The sequence below is a fragment of the Pecten maximus genome, chromosome 8 (genome assembly GCF_902652985.1).
Source record: "Pecten maximus chromosome 8, xPecMax1.1, whole genome shotgun sequence".
Classification (NCBI taxonomy): Eukaryota; Metazoa; Mollusca; class Bivalvia; order Pectinida; family Pectinidae; genus Pecten; species Pecten maximus.
The window spans coordinates 29,493,127-29,513,747 of NC_047022.1; the positions used below are offsets into that span (position 1 = coordinate 29,493,127).

At 38.1% G+C, this 20,621-nt stretch overlaps 2 protein-coding genes across 5 annotated transcripts in view; both read right to left on the reverse strand.

The window, feature by feature from the left end:
* LOC117333139 overlaps positions 1–9,258 on the reverse strand; it is a 36,611-nt gene extending 27,353 nt beyond the window's left edge. For 2 of the 4 annotated variants that reach the window (XM_033892281.1, XM_033892277.1), the window contains exon 1: positions 6–140. In XM_033892281.1, coding sequence (XP_033748172.1) covers positions 6–38 — 33 coding nt within the window. In that variant the 5' untranslated portion in view covers positions 39–140. Of the gene's footprint in view, positions 1–5; positions 142–2,453; positions 2,553–9,146 lie in introns of those variants that run through there. The other 2 variants (XM_033892280.1, XM_033892279.1) reach the window with 2 other exon arrangements.
* LOC117332254 (mucin-3A-like) lies at positions 5,152–13,071 on the reverse strand. The gene is made up of 4 exons (XM_033891139.1): positions 12,719–13,071; positions 9,297–9,359; positions 5,995–7,124; positions 5,152–5,915 (listed from the first exon to the last, which is right to left on the reverse strand). The coding sequence occupies exons 1-4, from the start codon at positions 13,069–13,071 to the stop codon at positions 5,152–5,154; spliced, it is 2,310 nt and encodes a 769-aa protein (XP_033747030.1).
* Positions 13,072–20,621: the final 7,550 nt, after the last annotated feature.

Consider the following 20,621-nt stretch of genomic DNA (forward strand, 5'->3'; position numbering starts at 1 on the left):
CCAACCTTTTCGGAAATCGACATATCAGAGGCCTCCATTTCGTTATATGACAACCAAACTTTCTGAAAGGATTATCACGTTATCCAGCATCCCTAATGAAAACTCCTCTCTGTACCATTAACATCTTAATCACGAGACGAACATTATTTAAGTGGTATACAAACTAGCATACACACACATATAATACATTTGACTCGTATATCTATACTCACTCAAACACACACACACACACACACATATATGATATATATACATGTATATCATCATCATCATTATATAATAGTGGTATGACAGATCAAGTGGCAGATCATTTCTGGCAAGGACAGTGCAAATGGTACACTAAACCACTTTACATAACTTTCAGCTATTCGACTGTGTATCGGTTACATCCTGTATGGACAATACGCTAGGTCGTACCAACGCAGCTCCTTTCTGAAGTGCTTTTGGCACAGTATCAAAACAATTTATATGAATTATTAGCTGAACAATATAGGGATAGTGACATTGCCGGTCGTTGACTTAGTTATGATAATCTGTCAATTTATTAACATTAGCTTTACTTTAGCGGTATTTTGTTTATTAAAACACTAAATATTATTAGTTGTGAATCTATTCCTGGAATACTGACCATTTTTATTATAAGTACTGTAACACTGGGTGGTGTAAATGAATGTATATAGTTAAGCACTTCTTAGACCTATGAGCACTTTTCGGATGGATGTGATGTCTTACAATTAAATATTTGAATTAAGTTGTAAATCTCCAAATTTATTGATGAAGTTTGAGGGTGCGAGTACTGCCGTTTTTAGCTAGCTAAGCGGCTCGTTATGGCGTGTGGAACGTTGCAATATTCATAGAATTTATATTTTTGTTCTAAAAAATAAATATTTGTTCTTAAAAAATAAATATTTGTTCAATAACACAAATATTTGTTTCAAAAAAATAAATATACATTCAAAAATTAAAATTATATGTTCAAAAAAATCAATATATGGTCATAAAATATAATTATTTGTTCATAACGTGCAATGTTTGTTCAAAACTAAGATATACATTCAAAAACTTTGAATTTGTATTGTAAAAATTCAAATATTTATTCCATATTTGAAATATATATTCAATATTCAATATATTGATTCAATGTGCAAAAAATATATATGGTCAAAAATGTTGCATTGTGGGACAGCATGAAATGCCACCACAATGTCGTTCGTTATGGCGTATTTTATTGGGTAAACGAAAACGAAAATAGTCTTCATCTTATAAGTGTTTGACACAGCGATAGTGGCGGGAGAAATATGGTAGGCCAATCACATTACGTATTTGTGTTGTGCATCTGTCGAAAACGTGTACCCTTCTATTAGCTGGATTTCGGGACCCATATTTGTCATTTTAGTTATTACTATTTGCTACAGTAATCTTTCGGTTAGAAAGGAACTTTGTGTCCTGAATTGGATAAAACATTTTCACTTTCCGTGCACATGGAAGGTTGAATGGAGGTTCAGTATAAGTCACTCCTTATGAAACCACTGAAGTTTAAAATGCAGTTGTAATGTGAACATAATCATTGTATTTGATTTTCAATAATACACGCCTATAGATCTACGTAACGGAGACCATTTTCATTTTCATCGCGTTTTCCGTTTCTATCTTCTGCAACCTCCATTTGAAGGTGTACACATGTAGCTAACCACGTGCACCCATCGCGATTTCAAACACTTATCAGATGAAGACTACTTTCGCTTTCTTTTACCCAATCAAATACGCTTTAACGAAAGCCCTTGTGGTGTCATTTCATGCTGTCCCACAATGCAACATTTTTGACCATATATATTTTTTTGCGCATTGAATAGATATTTTAGATATTGAATATATATTTAAAATATTGAACAAATATTTATTTTTTACATTACAAATTCAAAATTTTTGAATGTATATCTTAGTTTTGAACACATATTGCACGTTATGAACAAATAATTCATATTTTATGACCATATATTTTTTTGAACATATAATTTTAATTTTTGAATGTATATATTATTTTTGAACAAATAATTGTGTTATTGAACAAATATTTATTTTTTAAGAACAAATATTTATTTTTTAAGGACAAATATTTATTTTTTAGAACAAATACATAAATTCTATTAATATTGCAACGTTCCACACGCCATAGCTCGTGGTGGTTGTTACATATGGTCGGTGCTAACCACTTGGCATCACAGGGGCTCGGTTTTAACCCCGATTTTTTTATAAGGTTTCAGAATGTATACGAATACTTGATTTATAGTGTTGTGGTTGTTTACTGATGTCATATGTTACTCAAAAACCCGAAACCGAGCCCCTGTGCTCGGCATCGGAATACTAACATGAGACTGTAAAACTTGGATGACCTCCTACACAGGCATTTCCTTCAAACATAATGTAAAATCAGATACAAACAATCTACTCACCTCTTTATCTGCCATAGTCCGTGTAAACTTATCCTTGAGGAATGTTACTTTTTTTTCTCCAGTCACATAGCTTCATTGAATTTGTTGTCGTTTTGCCATCTAAGAAACACAATGAATGTATGAAGGTTTAAAGCCACATACATAAATGTTTACATTTTGACCTCTTTACAGTTTTCAAACTTAATGTATACCAAACAAATTATTCCGAATCCAAAATTGGAGGAAAATGTGTATTTATGACAGCATACGGGAAATTCCCAAGAATAACAAGGATGGATAGTATTGCAACAGCAATACAAAGTCCCCTGCCTGACCTAGGAGTGCACCTGTTCATTTCCCATTTTTTAAACTGTTATACTGATCATGTATACCAAGTTTCGTTAAAATCGCAGTAGTACTTTAGGAGGAGTTGTCCGGACAAGCCTCAACCAATGAGAAGCCGGCGGCCATTTTGAAAAATGTTTTTTCAAAAAAAAAAAAAATATGGGATGCACAACTGCATGTTATTCTGATAATGTATACCAAGTTTCGTTAAAATTGGAGTAGTACTTTAGGAGGAGTTGTCCGGACAAGCCTCAACCAATGAGAAGCCGGCGGCCATTTTGAAAAATATTTAAAAAGAAAAAAAAAAATAAACAAATAAAGTACAACTACATGTGATACTGATAATGTATACCAAGTTTCGTTAAAATCGGAGTAGCACTTTAGGAGGAGTTGTCCGGACAAGCCTCAACCAATGAGAAGCCGGCGGCCATTTTGAAAAATGTTTTTTTCGAAAAAAAAAAATGTGGGATGCATAACTACATGTTATACTGATTAGGCATACCAAGCTTCATTAAAATCGGAGTAGTACTTTAAGAGGAGTTGTCCGGACAAGCCTCAACCAATGAGAAGCCGGCGGCAATTTTGAAAAATGGTTTTTCGGGGAAAAAATGTGGGATGCACAACTACATGTTATACTGATCATGTATACCAAGATTCGTTAAAATTGGAGTAGTACTTTAGAAGGAGTTGTCCGACATATTGTGCCCAAAAGAATAGTAAAAGGGACTGGAATCGACAAAATACTAGGCTTTCCTTGGGAAAAGAATTGATTCGTTGGAACTAATCAAAAGAAGAAAAATGAATAGACTCGAATTCTGATTTTGCCGTGCGTGTATAATGGACTGCTGGTTAGCTTGTTACGTATTTCTCGAACAATATCAGCTTCACCGATCTTAATTTCATCAATATTTTGTTGTATCTATATTACTTTATTTCAAAATTAAGCTTTTAGTTGTATGTTTGTTTATATTGATCAGTAATTACGAGAATATTTTGCTAATATGTTAGGCAAATTAACGTATACTCGATATGTAAACATCGGCCATTTGTGTAGTTTATAATCATGGGTAAATGTAGTGTGCGTTGTTGTAGTTATCGGCAATGTGACAAATCTCGTGATAAAAATAAATATTATTTTTCGACATAGCTGTATAATTTTCTTTTGGCCCTGATATGACGCGAAAGGTGGCGTTACTGGTCAAGATGAAATATGTGAATTATCATTGTAGCGGTAAATGCAAAATGCAGATATGCATTTAAATATCGAATGCAAGCTGAATAAGTGGGTGTATCAATTCAAATGACACATTAATAAAATCATATTCCTGATTCAAATGCAGTCTTATTATCACCAAACTGATATCACTTTGTTATCCGTGCTGAAACGCATGTATTAATTATTTCGTTAATTTATTTCACCAGCAGTTTTACATCATAACCACCGGCATTAAAACTATGCCGTTTATGTTTTTTAAAAGATATTTCTTGTTATACACTGATGTTGCAAGGATTCCCCCGGTCAAGCGTCCAGTCCAATGATCACGAGCATCTTGGATTGCCATTAACACATGTGTTCAACAAGAATTTTAGGTTATTTGGGAATATGTGCTGGCTTTAAGTCGCATAGTTTATGTTAAAAGGATGTTAAATACCACATGCTGTACCTTTATATACTTATAACCAAACAATATTGTACGATATGGCTTTATTCAATATTCGACATTTTCTTAATCTGTATCTAAATTATCTGTTTTATAATGCACTTGTAGTCGCATTAGATTTAAAACTTTGTATACGGCCTTGTTTCCCCATTTGATGGCCCCAGAAACGTTCAATGGTTACCGTTGGCTGATGTACTTTTTGCCGCTCGCTGATTGATATATCTGATTTTTCAACATTTTCGCAAAAAGAATTCACCAGTGTTATTTCCATCTGAAGTTTTCAAACGAAATGTGGCAGTGAACAAGTTTACTGCGGTCGTAATTCTGCCGAAACTCCACCTTAGAATGCATACGGACATCTATTTTGTAGTGATTTTCATTCAAAGGTTATTTTCAATTTTATGATTTTATGATAGTTATTTTAGTAGGGTCCCTTGTCATGATGTTATAGTGTGTTTTATAATATAAATCTGATGGATGCCTTTCCATGATGTTTTTATAATGTTTTCATTCCAACTTTGTATGATACACGTAGCATGGTCATGCGATTCTTCCAAATTTATGCTAATCATATATGTGAGCGTGTTATGATGTCTCTTTAATAAATTGTCATCATGTCTGAGATTTTGTAATCTTGCATTAGATTTTTAAACACCCAATGGTGTGATATTTTGTATAGATGGAAAATAACCAGGTGGATGTGGACTGTTAAGTTATGGAGGGTTAATATGAATTTGTAGTCTAATAGCATTGGAGGATGAACATGAGGCTGTGGTCTGTGTAGTTACGTCGGGTATACAGGAGGGTGTGGTCTGTGTAGTTACGTCGGGTATACAGGAGGGTGTGGTCTGTGTAGTTACGTCGGGTATACAGGAGGGTGTGGTTTGTGTAGTTACGTCGGGTATACAGGAGGGTGTGATATGTGTAGTTACGTCGGGTATACAGGAGGGTGTGATATGTGTAGTTACGTCGGGTATACAGGAGGGTGTGGTCTGTGTAGTTACGTCGGGTATACAGGAGGGTGTGGTTTGTGTAGTTACGTCGGGAATACAGGAGGGTGTGATATGTGTATGGAGGGTACACAAGAGGATGGAGTCCGCGTAGTTATGGAGGGTACACAGGAGGATGGAGTCCGTGTAGTTATGGAGGGAACACAGGAGGGTGTGGTCTGTGTAGTTATGGAGGGTACACAGGAGGGTGTAGTCTGTGTAGTTATGGAGGGTACACAGGAGGGTGTGGTCCGTGTAATTTTGGAGGGTACATAGGAGGGTGTGGTCTGTGTAGTTATTGAGGTTACACAGGAGGATGGAGTCCGTGTAGTTATTAAGGGTACACAGGAGGGTATGGAGGGTACACAAGAGGTTGTGGTCTGTGTAGTTATGGAGGGTACACAGGAGAGTGTGGTCTGTGTAGTTATGGAGGGTACACAGGAGGGTGTGGTCTGTGTAGTTGTGGAGGGTACACTGGATGGTGTAGTCTGTGTAGTTATGGAGGGTACACAGGAGGGTATGGTCCTTGTAGTTATGGGGGTACACAGGAGGGTGTGGTCTGTGCACTTATGGAGGGTACACAGGAGGGTGTGGTCATGGTAGTTATGGAGGGTACATAGGAGGGTGTGGTCTGTGTAGTTATGGAGGGTACACAGGAGAGTGTGGTCTGTGTAGTTATGGAGGGTACACAGGAGGGTGTGGTCTGTGTAGTTGTGGAGGGTACACTGGATGGTGTAGTCTGTGTAGTTATGGAGGGTACACAGGAGGGTATGGTCCTTGTAGTTATGGAGGGTACACAGGAGGGTGTGGTCTGTGTAGTTATGGAGGGTACACAGGAGGGTGTGGTCTGTGTAGTTATGGAGGGTACACAGGAGGGTGTGGTCTGTGTAGTTATGGAGGGTACACAGGAGGGTGTGGTCTGTGCACTTATGGAGGGTACACAGGAGGGTGTGGTCATGGTAGTTATGGAGGGTACATAGGAGGGTGTGGTCTGTGTAGTTATGGAGGGTACACAGGAGGGTGTGGTCTGTGTAGTTATGGAGGGTACACAGGAGGGTGTGGTCTGTGTAGTTATTGAGGGTTCACAGGAGGGTGTGGTCTGTGTAGTTATGGAGGGTTCACAGGAGGGTGTGGTCTGTGTAGTTATGGAGGGTACACAGGAGGGTGTGGTCTGTGTAGTTGTGGAGGGTACACTGGATGGTGTGGTCTGTGTAGTTGTGGAGGGTACACTGGATGGTGTGGTCTGTGTAGTTGTGGAGGGTACACTGGATGGTGTAGTCTGTGTAGTTATGGAGGGTACACAGGAGGGTGTAGTCTGTGTAGTTATGGAGGGTACACAGGAGGGTGTGGTCTGTGTAGTTATGGAGGGTACACAGGAGGGTGTGGTCTGTGTAGTTATGGAGGGTACACAGGAGGGTATGGTCCTTGTAGTTATGGGGGTACACAGGAGGGTATGGTCTGTGTAGTTATGGAAGGTACGCAGGAGGATTTGGTGTTTGTAGTTATGGAGGGTACACAGGAGGGTGTGGTCTGTGTAGTTATTGAGGGTACACAGGAGGGTGTGGTCATGGTAGTTATGGAGGGTACATAGGAGGGTGTGGTCTGTGTAGTTATTGAGGGTTTCACAGATGGTGTGGTCTGTGTAGTTGGAGGGTTCACAGGAGGGTGTGGTCCTGTGCAACTTATGGAGGTACAACCTGAGGGTGTGGGTCTGTGTAGTTATGAGGTTACTCAGGAGTATGGAGTCCTTGTAGTTATGAGGGACACAGGTGGTGTGTCTTTGTAGTTATGGAGGGTACACAGAGGTATGGAGGGTACATAGAGGTTGTGGTCTGTGTAGTTATGGAGGGTACACAGGAGGGTTTGGTCTGTGTAGTTATGGAGGGTACACAGGAGGTGTGGTCTGTGAGTTATGGAGTGGTACACAGAGATAGTTGTCATGGTATTAGGGAGGGTACATAGGATGGTGTAGGTCTGTGTATTATGAGGGTACACAGGGGTGTGGTCCGTGTGTTATGGAGGTACACAGGAGGGTATTTGAGGGTACATAGGAGGGTGGGGGCGTGGTAGTTATGGAGGTACACATGGAGGGTTGGTCTGTTTAGTTAGGAGGTACCCAGGAGAGGTGGTTCTGTGTAGTTATGGAGGGTACACAGGAGGGTATGGTCTGTATAGTTATAGAGGGTACACAGGAGGGTGTGGTCTGTGTAGTTATGGAGGGTACACAGGAGGGTGTGGTCTGTGTAGTTATGGAGGGTACACAGGAGGGTGTGGTCTGTGTAGTATAGAGGGTACACAGGAGGGTGTGGTCTGTGTAGTTATGGAGGGTACACAGGAGGGTGTGGTCTGTGTAGTATAGAGGGTACACAGGAGGGTGTGGTCTGTGTAGTTATGGAGGGTACACAGGAGGGTGTGGTCTGTGTAGTTATGGAGGGTACACAGGAGGGTGTGGTCCGTGTAATTTTGGAGGGTACACAGGAGGGTGTAGTCTGTGTAGTTATGGAGGGTACACAGGAGGGTGTGGTCCGTGTAATTTTGGAGGGTACACAGGAGGGTGTGGTCTGTGTAGTTATGGAGGGTACACAGGAGGGTGTGGTCCGTGTAATTTTGGAGGGTACACAGGAGGGTGTGGTCTGTGTAGTTACAAATCACCGACCTTAATTGGTTTACCTATTTCAGAGTTTGTTGTTATGGTAATACAAAGATATACAGATTCGGAGAATTTAGTAGAGAATCGGGAAAGGAAACACAAAATCCTCTGACATGCGAAATTACGACCAAATAAGGCGAATGACATGTCGCAGTTGTCAAACTCTTATTAAAGTTTGACCTATATATGATGATGTGTGTTGATACTGGCGTTGTGTATCGTGTATAGTAATTGTATAAGTCCATGTGTCGGGTAATGTCGTCTTATCTGTGTATTTAGTTGCTATTGTGGCGTAAGAATGATGAGTGCAAGTAGTGGTGCACATGGAAATCTAGCCCAGGTGATCACGAGTTATCCCCTGCGCATGCACGACAATCCCGTTGATAGGAGAGACCGCTGTTTGCTTTACTGTCACAGCGCCAAGCAACTTACTTATTTGATTGAATATAATATAGAACGAGCTGTTTAATTCAAACCAGCATAGAATACTTTGATTTTATATCATTTCAACTTTCAAATAGCTTGCACGTAATACATCTGGAGGGCAAAATTAATTGAGACGTACCTGCGGTCAGGATTTAAAACATCATGTCATGAGATCATTTAGAATAAAAAATAATGTTTGTCTCTTTATGAATATTGTTTGTTACATAATCTGAAATACACCCACATAGTTACACTCCTGTGACGAATATAAACCGGTTTACAAAAGAACGTACATTTTGTATAATTTTAGAAACACTTATAGCATGATATGCTGCACCAGTCAGTACGTACAGTGTATATAAAGTTGATCAACCATTGAGTTTCTTAACTCTGTACCAATTGTTAACACCAGACATTATACATCAGTATCGAATCTAGATCTATCGACAATTATGAAAATTCAGGTCAACTTAACATGTCAGGTCCACGTGATCTTAATCAACTGCTGTTATTGCAGTCGTCACCATATCAAGTAGCCACTCTCAAGTGCTCCTGCCATGAATCAGTGGGTTGTTGATCGTCGGGAAGTCAATATAATTAGCATACAGATATAGAAAAAATGCATACAACGTTACTTTCATACCTGTACGACCTGATATTGTTGGAGTGCATTTCCATTCTGGTTAGGTTTATAATGTCCTAGGCGTTTATGTTTCTTCTTAAAACTATCGGTCGCTTTGCTTCCCTTTACTTGATTTGGTCTGTAAACTTGACCCGTTCACAGTACAGTTACCTTGCGCACGCAGACTCGTTGGCTAACGAATGAACAGTTACAACGCACAGGTGAGGTGCATATCTGGAATAATACAATCAACAATCAACCTGATTTAGCTAAATGACTCTATTGATGTCAGATGCATGTATACATCATAAATATATAAACATGGTAACATGTCGCGAGATGTAGTAATCATTATATCGCGACTCATTACTCAATTGACAATGTTTTCAATCCTGTATTGGTGTCAGTCTGACACAACAACGTGTGTAACATGTGTGTAACCACATTTGTCACATAACTGGCTCGTTTTGCAATGTCATACGGCCACATCATAAATACCAAGGACACGTGTGTAATAACACTGTTATGATGCCATAATACATATGTCGCATGATTGTCTGTGTCGACAGAAACTTTCAATCGGCATCGAATTTCGCCTATAGGCTCATGGCATATAAAATTAATCAATTCGTTTAAAGAATCATATGACATAGTCACGAATGTAAGCTCTTTATACACATTTATTACATAATGCATTTGAGTTTCATTAACTTTACGCACAAGGTATATTATGAACTATTGCACGGCTAAAATGACTATTGCACAGTCACTTGCAAACTATGGAACACATTTGAAGTTTCGGAATTTGGTCACGTGCGAACTATTGAACAGCTTTGACGTTTCGAAATTAGTCTACTCTTTCAAGCGTCATTCAGGTGTCAATTCCAGACGACTTCAAGGCCTACAGGGAAGTCAGGATTTCAGTGATTCTAAATGTGCTTTAGTGGTTTTATAATAAAACAAGAATATCATGGTTGTCTGTGCAATAGTCCAGAATATTTGACCCATGGTACTGGTAATCGACTGCTGTTATATTGTACTCGACCTTCAATTTTGACGGGATTATATAACGTTCTCTGTGGTGCCATTCTGTAGTCTTATATGAAGAACAATACACAACAAAACATTCTAAAGATAATGTACTTTTTTCAATTGATTAAAATCAGCATACTACAAGTATACATTCATTTAAAGTTAACCAGCAGATGTACGCGAGGGAGCCGATACACTATATGTCTCCTGCATAATTGTGCGACCTAACATTGGCTCCTTCAGAACTAGGATTACATGTACAGTAAAACTCACTTGTGTCGAACACGGTTGAATCGAATACATCGGATGAGTCGAACGTTTCGTTCGGTCCCGATTTTTTCCCTTCTTTATCTTAGTAAATTAAGCACGGATGACTCGAACACTGTTGAATCGAATACTGCGGTTGTGTCGAATATATTTTGTGGTCCCTCCCTTCTAAACTATACCAAAATTTCCATTTTTGTGTCGAACATCGAGGCGTCATGCTGTCTCAGGTAAAATTTGCTGGCCTCGTCTGATTGACCGAGTGTGACCGATCACCCGTAACGGTGTAAACAGATCGCCTATTATTAGTTTCCGGCTGTCGGTTACGCATCATCCAATTGTTTATACAGGTGCTCAGGTGAAGTAAAACGTTCAGGTATACTTAACTAAGAATAAAATTTGCACGTTTTAGTCTACAAACCGATGTGTTCTGTTTACTGTTTTGATGCACAAGGCCGCCGAAAAAAATAAGGAAAAGGTAAACGATAAATTACATATCTTCCATCGAAAAATGCAAAGAAAAATACCTGTCTGTCATTGATTTATCTATATATGCCTAAATTCTGAATACGACGATGCATTAGTAACAATGATATGCGGAATGTTTTTACTCTGTTCAAAAGATTGTGGCAATGCATGATTATGCAGCCGATAAAACACTGACCGCGGCCTTCACCTTTGATACAAAATCAGCACTCGTACGGTCGATCAATTTTCCCGGACTGTTTATTGTTTAATATTGTTAAATTGGAGAACAATATAAACGGATTTAAAGATAGATAATATGAGTACAATATATACATTTATATTCTTATAATATATGTAACGTTTTCATAGAATATTATGCTGTCATTTGCGACTCCCGTGTGTAAATCGTGTGTCTATGTCAAAGACTATTTTACGCATGAACTTTTTTATCTGTAACTGTGCACAATATTGTTTATTAGATAAAGGAATAATTGTTATCATGTACAGTTAATTAATTTCTTTGTTATTATGTATTGCTTATTTTCGACTATCTTATCATGCAAGCACTTGTTCTGCATACAACCGATGATAGTTGGGTTTTGTCTCCGTATACAAACACGGATAAGTCGAACCATCGGATAAGTCGAATATTTTGCTTGGTCCCGTCGACTTCGACTTATCCGAGTTTTACTGTACTTACTTCCCGCCATATTTGTTTTCCTGTTTATTTTGGTAAAAAGCAAGCAGATCGCCACTTAATCTGATTCGGCCCATCTGTGATATTGAGAACTGTGACATAAATGGGAGTTGAAATCCAATCATATTTGTAACATCCCCCGGATACTTTTATGATGGCTATCGTATTTGTATCCCCTGGATATGTCATAGTCTTTCTCGGATGTTTTTATGATGGCTTTGATATAAGTATTGGTTAGTATCTGCTATGATTTTGGGGGGGAATTTTCTGCTCCCAGTTTCCTCCCCAACTTCATTAGCTAGTGGTTGAAGTCTTTGACCATCATTTGCCACATATCATAAGTTAGCAAAAAATAAACCCAACATAAAATGTGTAATTTTTGTTTGTTATTTGTTTGAGTTGTCTTCTATTTGATAATAAAAATTATTCCTAGAATATAATTTAATTTATCATAATGAAGACTGCTTGTTAATTTCTTTATCGGTAAGTTATTGTTGTTAGGTAGCAATATAGTTTGATTTATCCTGTACGGTTACTTCCCTTGGTTTGGTAGTTTATTTCCATATTTGCAATTAGAGTTACCGCCTTTGGCAGTTCCTGATATTTGGTAGCCATTGCTAGCGTTTGAGATACAAATGCCCTCCCACCCTCCCAATTTAGATGGAAATCTGGGTCTGCTGTGGTTTTTTCCATTGTATGTTCGCAGGGTTCACTAAAGCTATAGTCACACCAGATCGTACGATTTCTGAATCGTGCGATTGGGGGCGATTTGGCCGAGTTACGACCGATCGGCAATGTTTGTTGCGATGTCTATTCGCGATCGCATACTGCGATTGGTCCTACGACTGGTGGTAGGTCATCGTACGATTGGTGGTGCGCTTGGTCGCGCAATGACTTACGATTGGAGAAGATTGATCGCAAGATCAATCGTAGGCAATCGAAGGTAATCGTAGGCAATCGTGCGATGAGTGGTGCGATCAGTGACCAATCGCACGATCAGTCGTGGCAACCTGCGACTGCTCGCACGATCAGTCGTGGCAACCTGCGACTGCTCGCACGATCAGTCGTGGCAACCTGCGATTGCTCGCACGATCAGTCGTGGCAACCTGCGATTGCTCGCACGATCAGTTACTCGTCACCATTAGATTGGCGTAATCGAACCGCCTCTCGATCCAGGGACGCACCCAGTACCCAGTACTTCTCGCTCGTTGGTTTCGACGCCGTAGTGATGCTGCAGTAACAACATTGCTTGTATATCCGCCATTTTGTTACCTGTACCCAGGAAAGTGGTTTGCGAGGTAAAGACTGGTGGTGCGACCGATCGTAAGGTCGTGCAAACGCTCGGGACAGGTCGTGACTGATCGTACGACCAATTGTGAGGTCGTACGATCGGTGGTACCACCAATCGTAGAGTGGCACGACCAGTAGCACGACCAATTTGCGACTACTTGGCCCGCGATCATGCACGACTGGTCCTGCGTTCATGTGCGACTGGTGGTACGACCGTTCTGCGACCACTTGCGATTTAGAATCGCAGGTCAGAAGTTTTGAACATGACCATCGACCTTGCTGCGACTGATTTTGCGCGTGCGATCACCCACGACCACTGCGACTAGTCGTGCGCTCATGCTACGATTTCCCTGCGATTCCGATTTTCTTCGGTCGCAACTAGGTCGTAGGTCCGGTGTGACTGGGGCTTAAGGAAACGTCAAGACTTCGACCACAGACCATGAGGTAGCTGAGTTTCTCCTGCACAACAGATTGCTGCTACATGTTTTTTGAACTTTGACTTAAAATTTGATTTCAAAAGATATCAAATAGTATTGGTTAGTATCTGCTATGATTTTGGGGGGGAATTTTCTGCTCCCAGTTTCCTCCCCAACTTCATTAGCTAGTGGTTGAAGTCTTTGACCATCATTTGCCACATATTATAAGTTAGCAAAAAATAAACCCAACATAAAATGTGTAATTTTTGTTTGTTATTTGTTTGAGTTGTCTTCTATTTGATAATTGTTATAAAAAATATGCCATTTGCGCATGACGTTGATAATAAAATGATTAACAAAATTGAGTTGTTTTTTAGCGCTAAAACCATAGGTAGCGGCAGCGGATTTTTTTTTTATAAATATGTTTATTATAATTATATCTATCTATATTTTAAGAAAATATATATATTCGCATGTGTGTTTATAGTTGTTTTAATTCATATTTGTTCGGAATGTAAATGGTCTTTTAACACAAACAACAGTAAGGCTAAGCTGTAGTACAGTAGGCTAAAGATGGATTTAGTACTATCTTTTCGTAGCTCATTTGCAAACCTTATTTTATAATAATTTCAATATCTTAAATCAGTGCATTGACGCAGAAAATAATTTGAGCCGCTCGTCAATTTCACACTTCAAATTTTGACTAACACTAGTGCTGCATGTAAGTTCTTTTGTGTTGTCCTATATACAGACTCACCACAGTGTAGATTAGCTATGGTCAGTGACACTAATTGCCCCCAAGGGGTTAATTGCAAGAGTCAGCCAACCGTGAAACACTCCGTTACTGTCGCCAAATTGGGTCACAGGTGAATTCTCCAATTAACAACTTTACCTGAAGTGAAATTATGTTATTTACAACCTAGATATATTTGCTAAGAAACAGTATATTTTAATTTATTTAAGAATGTTGGGATAGAACTGCAGCCATTCTCTCACAAAAATTCGGCAAAATTTCTTTTTTTTTCAAACGAAACTTATAAACATGAATTTTTATAAAAAAAACAAAAAAAACAGAGACGTATCTATACTTATATACATATTGTGATTGTAATAACTATGTTTAAAATATTCTGAGTATAAAAGAAACACAGATATATTAAATAAATTCTTGTAAAAACTGTCGTCTATCTTCACCGGAAATCGTTTTAATATTGATCCGAAATTGACTTTATATATTTGAATTGGAATGTAACAACACTTTAATCATATCTGCACCGTGTAAAGTTTGAATTTTTATAGCCATCTAACATTTGATGGTCTTATTCTAATTATTATATTAATTTCACAAGTACATATGTTTTAATGCAAAAGAAGTGTAACTAGATCTAGCTCAGTAAAGTTTTTTTCTAATCCGATACAAAACGATAAATTATACTGTATCTTTAAACCTACAGTCAAAGATGATTGACATCTAGTTAAAGTTATTATAAAGACAGTCTTAGGAAATTCTTGGTATATCTCGCAGGTGAAAAATGGAGGTCTATAGGTTAACACCACCCTCCCCCCTCCCCCTTCCACTCCTCTCCTCACCCCTGCTGATACAGGTGTGACACCCTTTGATTACCTGGACAGTTCAGGTATAGCCTCAGGAAATCTTTCACTACACTGGCCGGTTAGAGATACACAGATATGTAAACTTATTAGTGTGAGAAATTAATCTTCATATATGATAGAAATTACTTCCATAACTGTGAATGTATTAGGTGACTTAAAGAGTAGGATGGAGTAATTTGTATAGTTGAAATATGTTGAAAGTCGTATTGCCCAGTAAATCTATATAACACACGCTATAATAGCAACAAAAATTAAATAAATATTTCATACAGAAATTGAATCTAAGTAGTCAATCATATATAGTTCATGATCTTACTTATCAAGGTAAAGTAATAATACAAACTGGTAATTGCGCTGGCTTTGTATAATTCATATAAAATACCACATAAAACTGCAAATCACCATTCTACTGTGTCATGCACTCACTATTTCTTGCATATTATGTAATATGTATAACCATGGATAATATATTAAATCATTTCTTTTTATTCTTATTTTTATTATACAAGTTCATGTGGAATTTGCATAATGAGGATGTTGGAATTTTAAAACGTGTAAAAAGTTATGGTGTAAATATGTATATCAAAGTAAGATATTCTTAAAAATCTTAAAAAAATGATTTCAATACAGCAACATTTGTGTTGATTATTGAATAATATACAGTTTGTTCAGGTGTCTTTAATATTTCAATGTATGTCTTAATAATTATGCTTTTTCAACAACATATAAAACTATTGAACTAATATTCACCTCAGACGGAAATCGGGCTGTGAATCACGAATGATTAAAAAATAAACCCCTAAAATTTTACATACATGATACAGTTGTGCAATGAAGAACATATATTTGAGTCCATTCTCTGAAATTAATACCAATTAAGACCCCATTTTAGCCCACCATCTGATTTTTAGCCCACCATCTCATATGTAGGTTGCCCTTGGTCCCTAGTTATGCATATTTCATTTTGGGACGAGTCAGAAAACAACATGGCCAACAGGCAGCCATCTTGGATTTTGACAATTGAAGTTTGTTATCACTATTCTCAGAAAGAACTGGCGAGATCTTTCTTAAATTTGATATATCAGCTGCCCTTGGTCCCTAGTTATGCATATATTTCATTTTTCATTTTTGTTATCGCTATTTTACAGAAGGTACACAAGGGATCTTTCTCAAATTTCATATGTAGGTTCCTCTTGGTCCATCGTATTGCATTTTGGCCGACCAATCTGAAAACAACATGGCCAACAGACATCAATTATCGCTAAATCTCAAATTTCTCCGGTTTTTCTCCGGGTACTCCGGCTTTCCACCACCTCCAAAACCTGGCACGTCCTTAAATCACCCTAGCTGTTAATAGGACGTTAAACAAACTAAACCAAACCAATTTGTTTGAAAAGTACTGGAGGTATGTTTCTCAATTTACACAGATAATTAAGAGGAAGAGAAAATAGAGAAAAGATCAATCTGACATGGAATCTATAAAGATCATTCAATGGTGGACGCCAAGATCCCTCTGTGATCTCTTCTTTCTCTCCGTTTCGGTAATTCTAAGTCCGTTTCGGTAAATATCTCAAATCCACCAAACGCCGTTGCCAGCTCCCGGTACTCTTCCTCATAACTCCGTCCCCCATTTTTTCGCAATTTCATGGCATTGACATAGAAAACAGATATAAATATTATGGAGGCATCGACCAAGCCATATATATCACATACGATGTTTATACAATATGCGAGACCGTCACAGGCTCGTTTTTTTAGCAGTGAAAACATTAACCAACGATCCTTCGTCTCCACTCGCGTCGTTAATGTGCCATAGATTGAGCAAATAGCGAACCTTTCGCTGAAATCAACACCGCACAACGATAGATTAGTTGTTGCTGAAAAGCAAACAATTGATTGAAATTAAATTAGCTATCGATATCTCTCTCCGAGATCGGATCGAAAAAGTTCATGCTCGTATCTCTCACCATATTCACGCTTCCCGCTTCCTCCAAGTGCGTCGCCGCGCCAAGTGAGATAAAAAAAAATCCTTGAGTTTTAATTGATTATCATTATTATACTGTTTTTGGTGAATCAAACAAAAACAAAGTAACATGCACTTCGTCGGTTACATCAGCTGTTGATGTAAAGATGAAACCTGTATTAATGACGCCAATTATTCTTTTGTGTACCTAAATGTCCAAAGTTTGAAACAAAAACTTGATATTCTTTTCAATGAACTGTACATAATATAACTATCCTGCCCTTTACCGAAACGTGGCTTAGTCCTGACGAGATAACTTCTGATTTAGACTTTCCTGGTTTTGCATCTCCTTTTTGTTACTGCAGACCCAATAGGCAAGGAGGAGGAGTGTCAGTATATGTAAGCAATGAAATTTCCTCTAAACGTCGACCCGACCTAGAGTTAACCTCAGTCGAGTGTGTATGGTTGCAGCTAAATATTTCTGGAAGGTCCATTTTATATGGGACTTTCTATAGGCCCCCGATGCACCAGTTTCTTCCTGGGATCACATTGCCCATGCTATAGATCTCGCTTTCAGTACCGCAATCACTAATATAATTGTAACTGGTGACTTCAATGCAAATTTACTAAGTGATACTAACCACTGTCTACACCTACGTAATTTACTGTCTACTTTAAATCTTACCCAAAGCGTTGTCAGTCCTACTTTCTTCACTGAATTGTCATCCTCCATGTTAGATATAATTTGCGCAAGTGATCCATTTTTGGTAAACATGTGTCATGTCGGTGAAAATTTCCTCGATCAGCCTATTAGATATTATTGTCCCGTGTACGGCACTCTAAAATCCAGTTTTAAACGTAAAGTATGGCTATACGAATACGACCTAGGCAACTACGACGAATATCGTGACAGACTTTCTAACGTTGATTGGGACAGCACTCTCGACAGAAATGACATAGACATAAGTACTGAGCAATTTACACGTTGTTTACTTACAATTGCAAATGAGTGTATACCTAATAAAGATATAATTGTAAGAGCGAATGATGTTGTTTGGATGAATGGTGCAATTAGAAAATAGATTCGTAGACGTAAGTATATACACCGCAAAGCCAAACAGTCACAGAATGCTGACGACTGGTCAAATTGTAGGAAAGCTCGTAATATGTGTGTAAATGCCATTCGTAAATATAAACGTGATTATTTTAACAAATTATGTACAAATCTTAACCATACTAATACCAGCAGCAAAGAATGGTGGAAAATTGTTAATCGTTTTATGTCTAACTCAAGCAAAAGAACCCATATTCCTCCTATTTCCTATAACGGTAACTTTATACACGACGACTTAGACAAAGCCAATGCCTTTAACACTTTCTTCAGCTCACATTCTAATATAAACGACACTAATGTTGACCCTCCTGATCTACAAAAATCCCACAATCATACTCTTTCTGACATTGTCATATCACGACAAGATGTTCTTGACGTAATACATTCTCTTGACTGCAAAAAAGCTGTTGGTCCTGACCTCATAAACCCACGACTAATCAAAGAAGCAGCCGAAGTTCTTAGCTATCCACTTCAAACATTATTCAATCACTCTCTTACTACTTATAAGTTCCCGTCGCAATGGAAGAGGGCGAATGTTACTCCCGTGCACAAAAAAGATGATCCTTCTGTTCTAGGAAATTACCGTCCCATCTCTCTTTTGTCTATAATAGGTAAAAGATGGAAAGGTGTATATATAAATATGTTTATAACTATTTAACTGACAAGTCCTTACTCTCATCTTATCAGTCGGGTTTCAGATCCGGTGATTCCACTATAAATCAACTTGTATATATTTCTAATGAATTATTTTCCGCTATAGATAATGGTAAAGAAATTAGAATGGTCTTCTGCGATATTAGTAAGGCTTTCGATCGAGTATGGCATCGTGGCCTTCTTTCTAAACTCCAAAACTTTGGCATCACAGGTAAATTATTTGATTGGTTCTCGAGCTATTTACGTAATCGCTGTCAACATGTTGTCATCAATGGTAAACAATCAAACTTAACTTACATTTCTGCTGGAGTGCCTCAGGGGTCAATTCTAGGTCCATTATTATTTCTAATTTTTATAAATGACATCGTCCAAGATATTAATTGTATCATAAAGTTGTTTGCTGACGATACGTCTCTATACGTTATAGTGGATTTGCCGGATTTGAGCGCTAATCTCTTGAACGATAATCTAAACAAAATTCATGAATGGTCAAAAACATGGCTTGTCGATTTCAATCCTAGTAAGACAGTGTCAATGACAGTAAGTAGAAAAAATGACAAACCACTTCATCCCCCTTTGTCTATGAACAACAACCCACTAACTTAACTTGCCACACCTTGGTGTCTTTATCTCGTCTAATGGAGGGTGGACTGATTATGTTCAATATATAATAAACAAAGCTTAAAAAAAATAGACATTTTAAGAAAATTGAAATTTTCCATTGACAGAAAAACGCTTCAAACTATTTACTTTACTTTTATTCGACCTTTGTAAGAATATGGGGACGTGGTATGGGACAATATTACGACAGGCCAAAGCCATCTGTTAGAAAATATTCAACTCGAAGCAGCCAGGATTGTAACTGGGGCTACTGAATTGACTAGTCATGAGAGATTGTATTTAGAAACTGGTTGGGACCCTCTTATTGAAAGAAGACGAAAACATAAAATAACTCGACTTCACAAGATTGTTCATGGTCAGTGTCCCTCCTATTTAACTAACATACTCCCCGCTCGTCATTCTGACATTCACTCTCACGATGCTAGAAACGCAAATAAATTCTGTCAAATAAGATGTCGTACTAAACTCTATAAAGACTCTTTTTTACTTTCCTCTGTTGACTTATGCAACGCTCTTCCGGACGACGTATAAGCATAACCCATCACTTACTAACCTTAAGAAGTCTGTGTGTGTCAACTATAATCACAGTAATCGTGTTCCGTCCTATTACTATTACTGCAAAAGTAGATTTGGCCAAATTCACCACGCTCGGCTGAGGATGAACTGTAGTTCCCTTAATAGCCACTTATTTTTACGTAACTTAGCTGAAAGTCCCATGTGTTCTGGTAACCATTCTGATGAAACTACTGAACACTTTCTCCTCTTTTGTCCTAACTTCGAACAATTAACACTACAATGTTTTACTAATCTTCCACCTGGGAATAATTTAAATCTGCTGCTGTATGGAAATCCTGATATGCCAGATCAATATAACTTAAATATTTTTTACTCTGTCCATCAATTTATCTGTAAGTCGAAAAGATTTTAGGGCAAGATTTATTTACTTTATTTTATTATTATGTAATTATTGCGTTTGTTTAAACAATGTACATTAACTTTGAAACCTATGTTGTTCGACAACACTTGTGACATTTAGACTTAATGAGTCTTGTTGATACTGAAACTAATATAGACTTCAACACTCTTGCATTTTACAGGATATCAGTGTAGTAGGAGAGGATTTCAGGGACTCATTTAAACTAGGCATCGTAAAAACAACGTATTATATGTATCATGTTACCAGTCAGCTCGACGAGCGAGGGGATTGTGACGTCGCCAGGTCATGTCTGGTTGACCCTGTTATTGTCGCAGATCCAGTTCCAGCTGATTATAAATAGATTTGCACGAGCATGCCTGGGGCGTAATCTCGGGTATATACTCGGTTGTCTGGCTCGCTCAGTGGGCAGTCGAACGGATTTGTTTC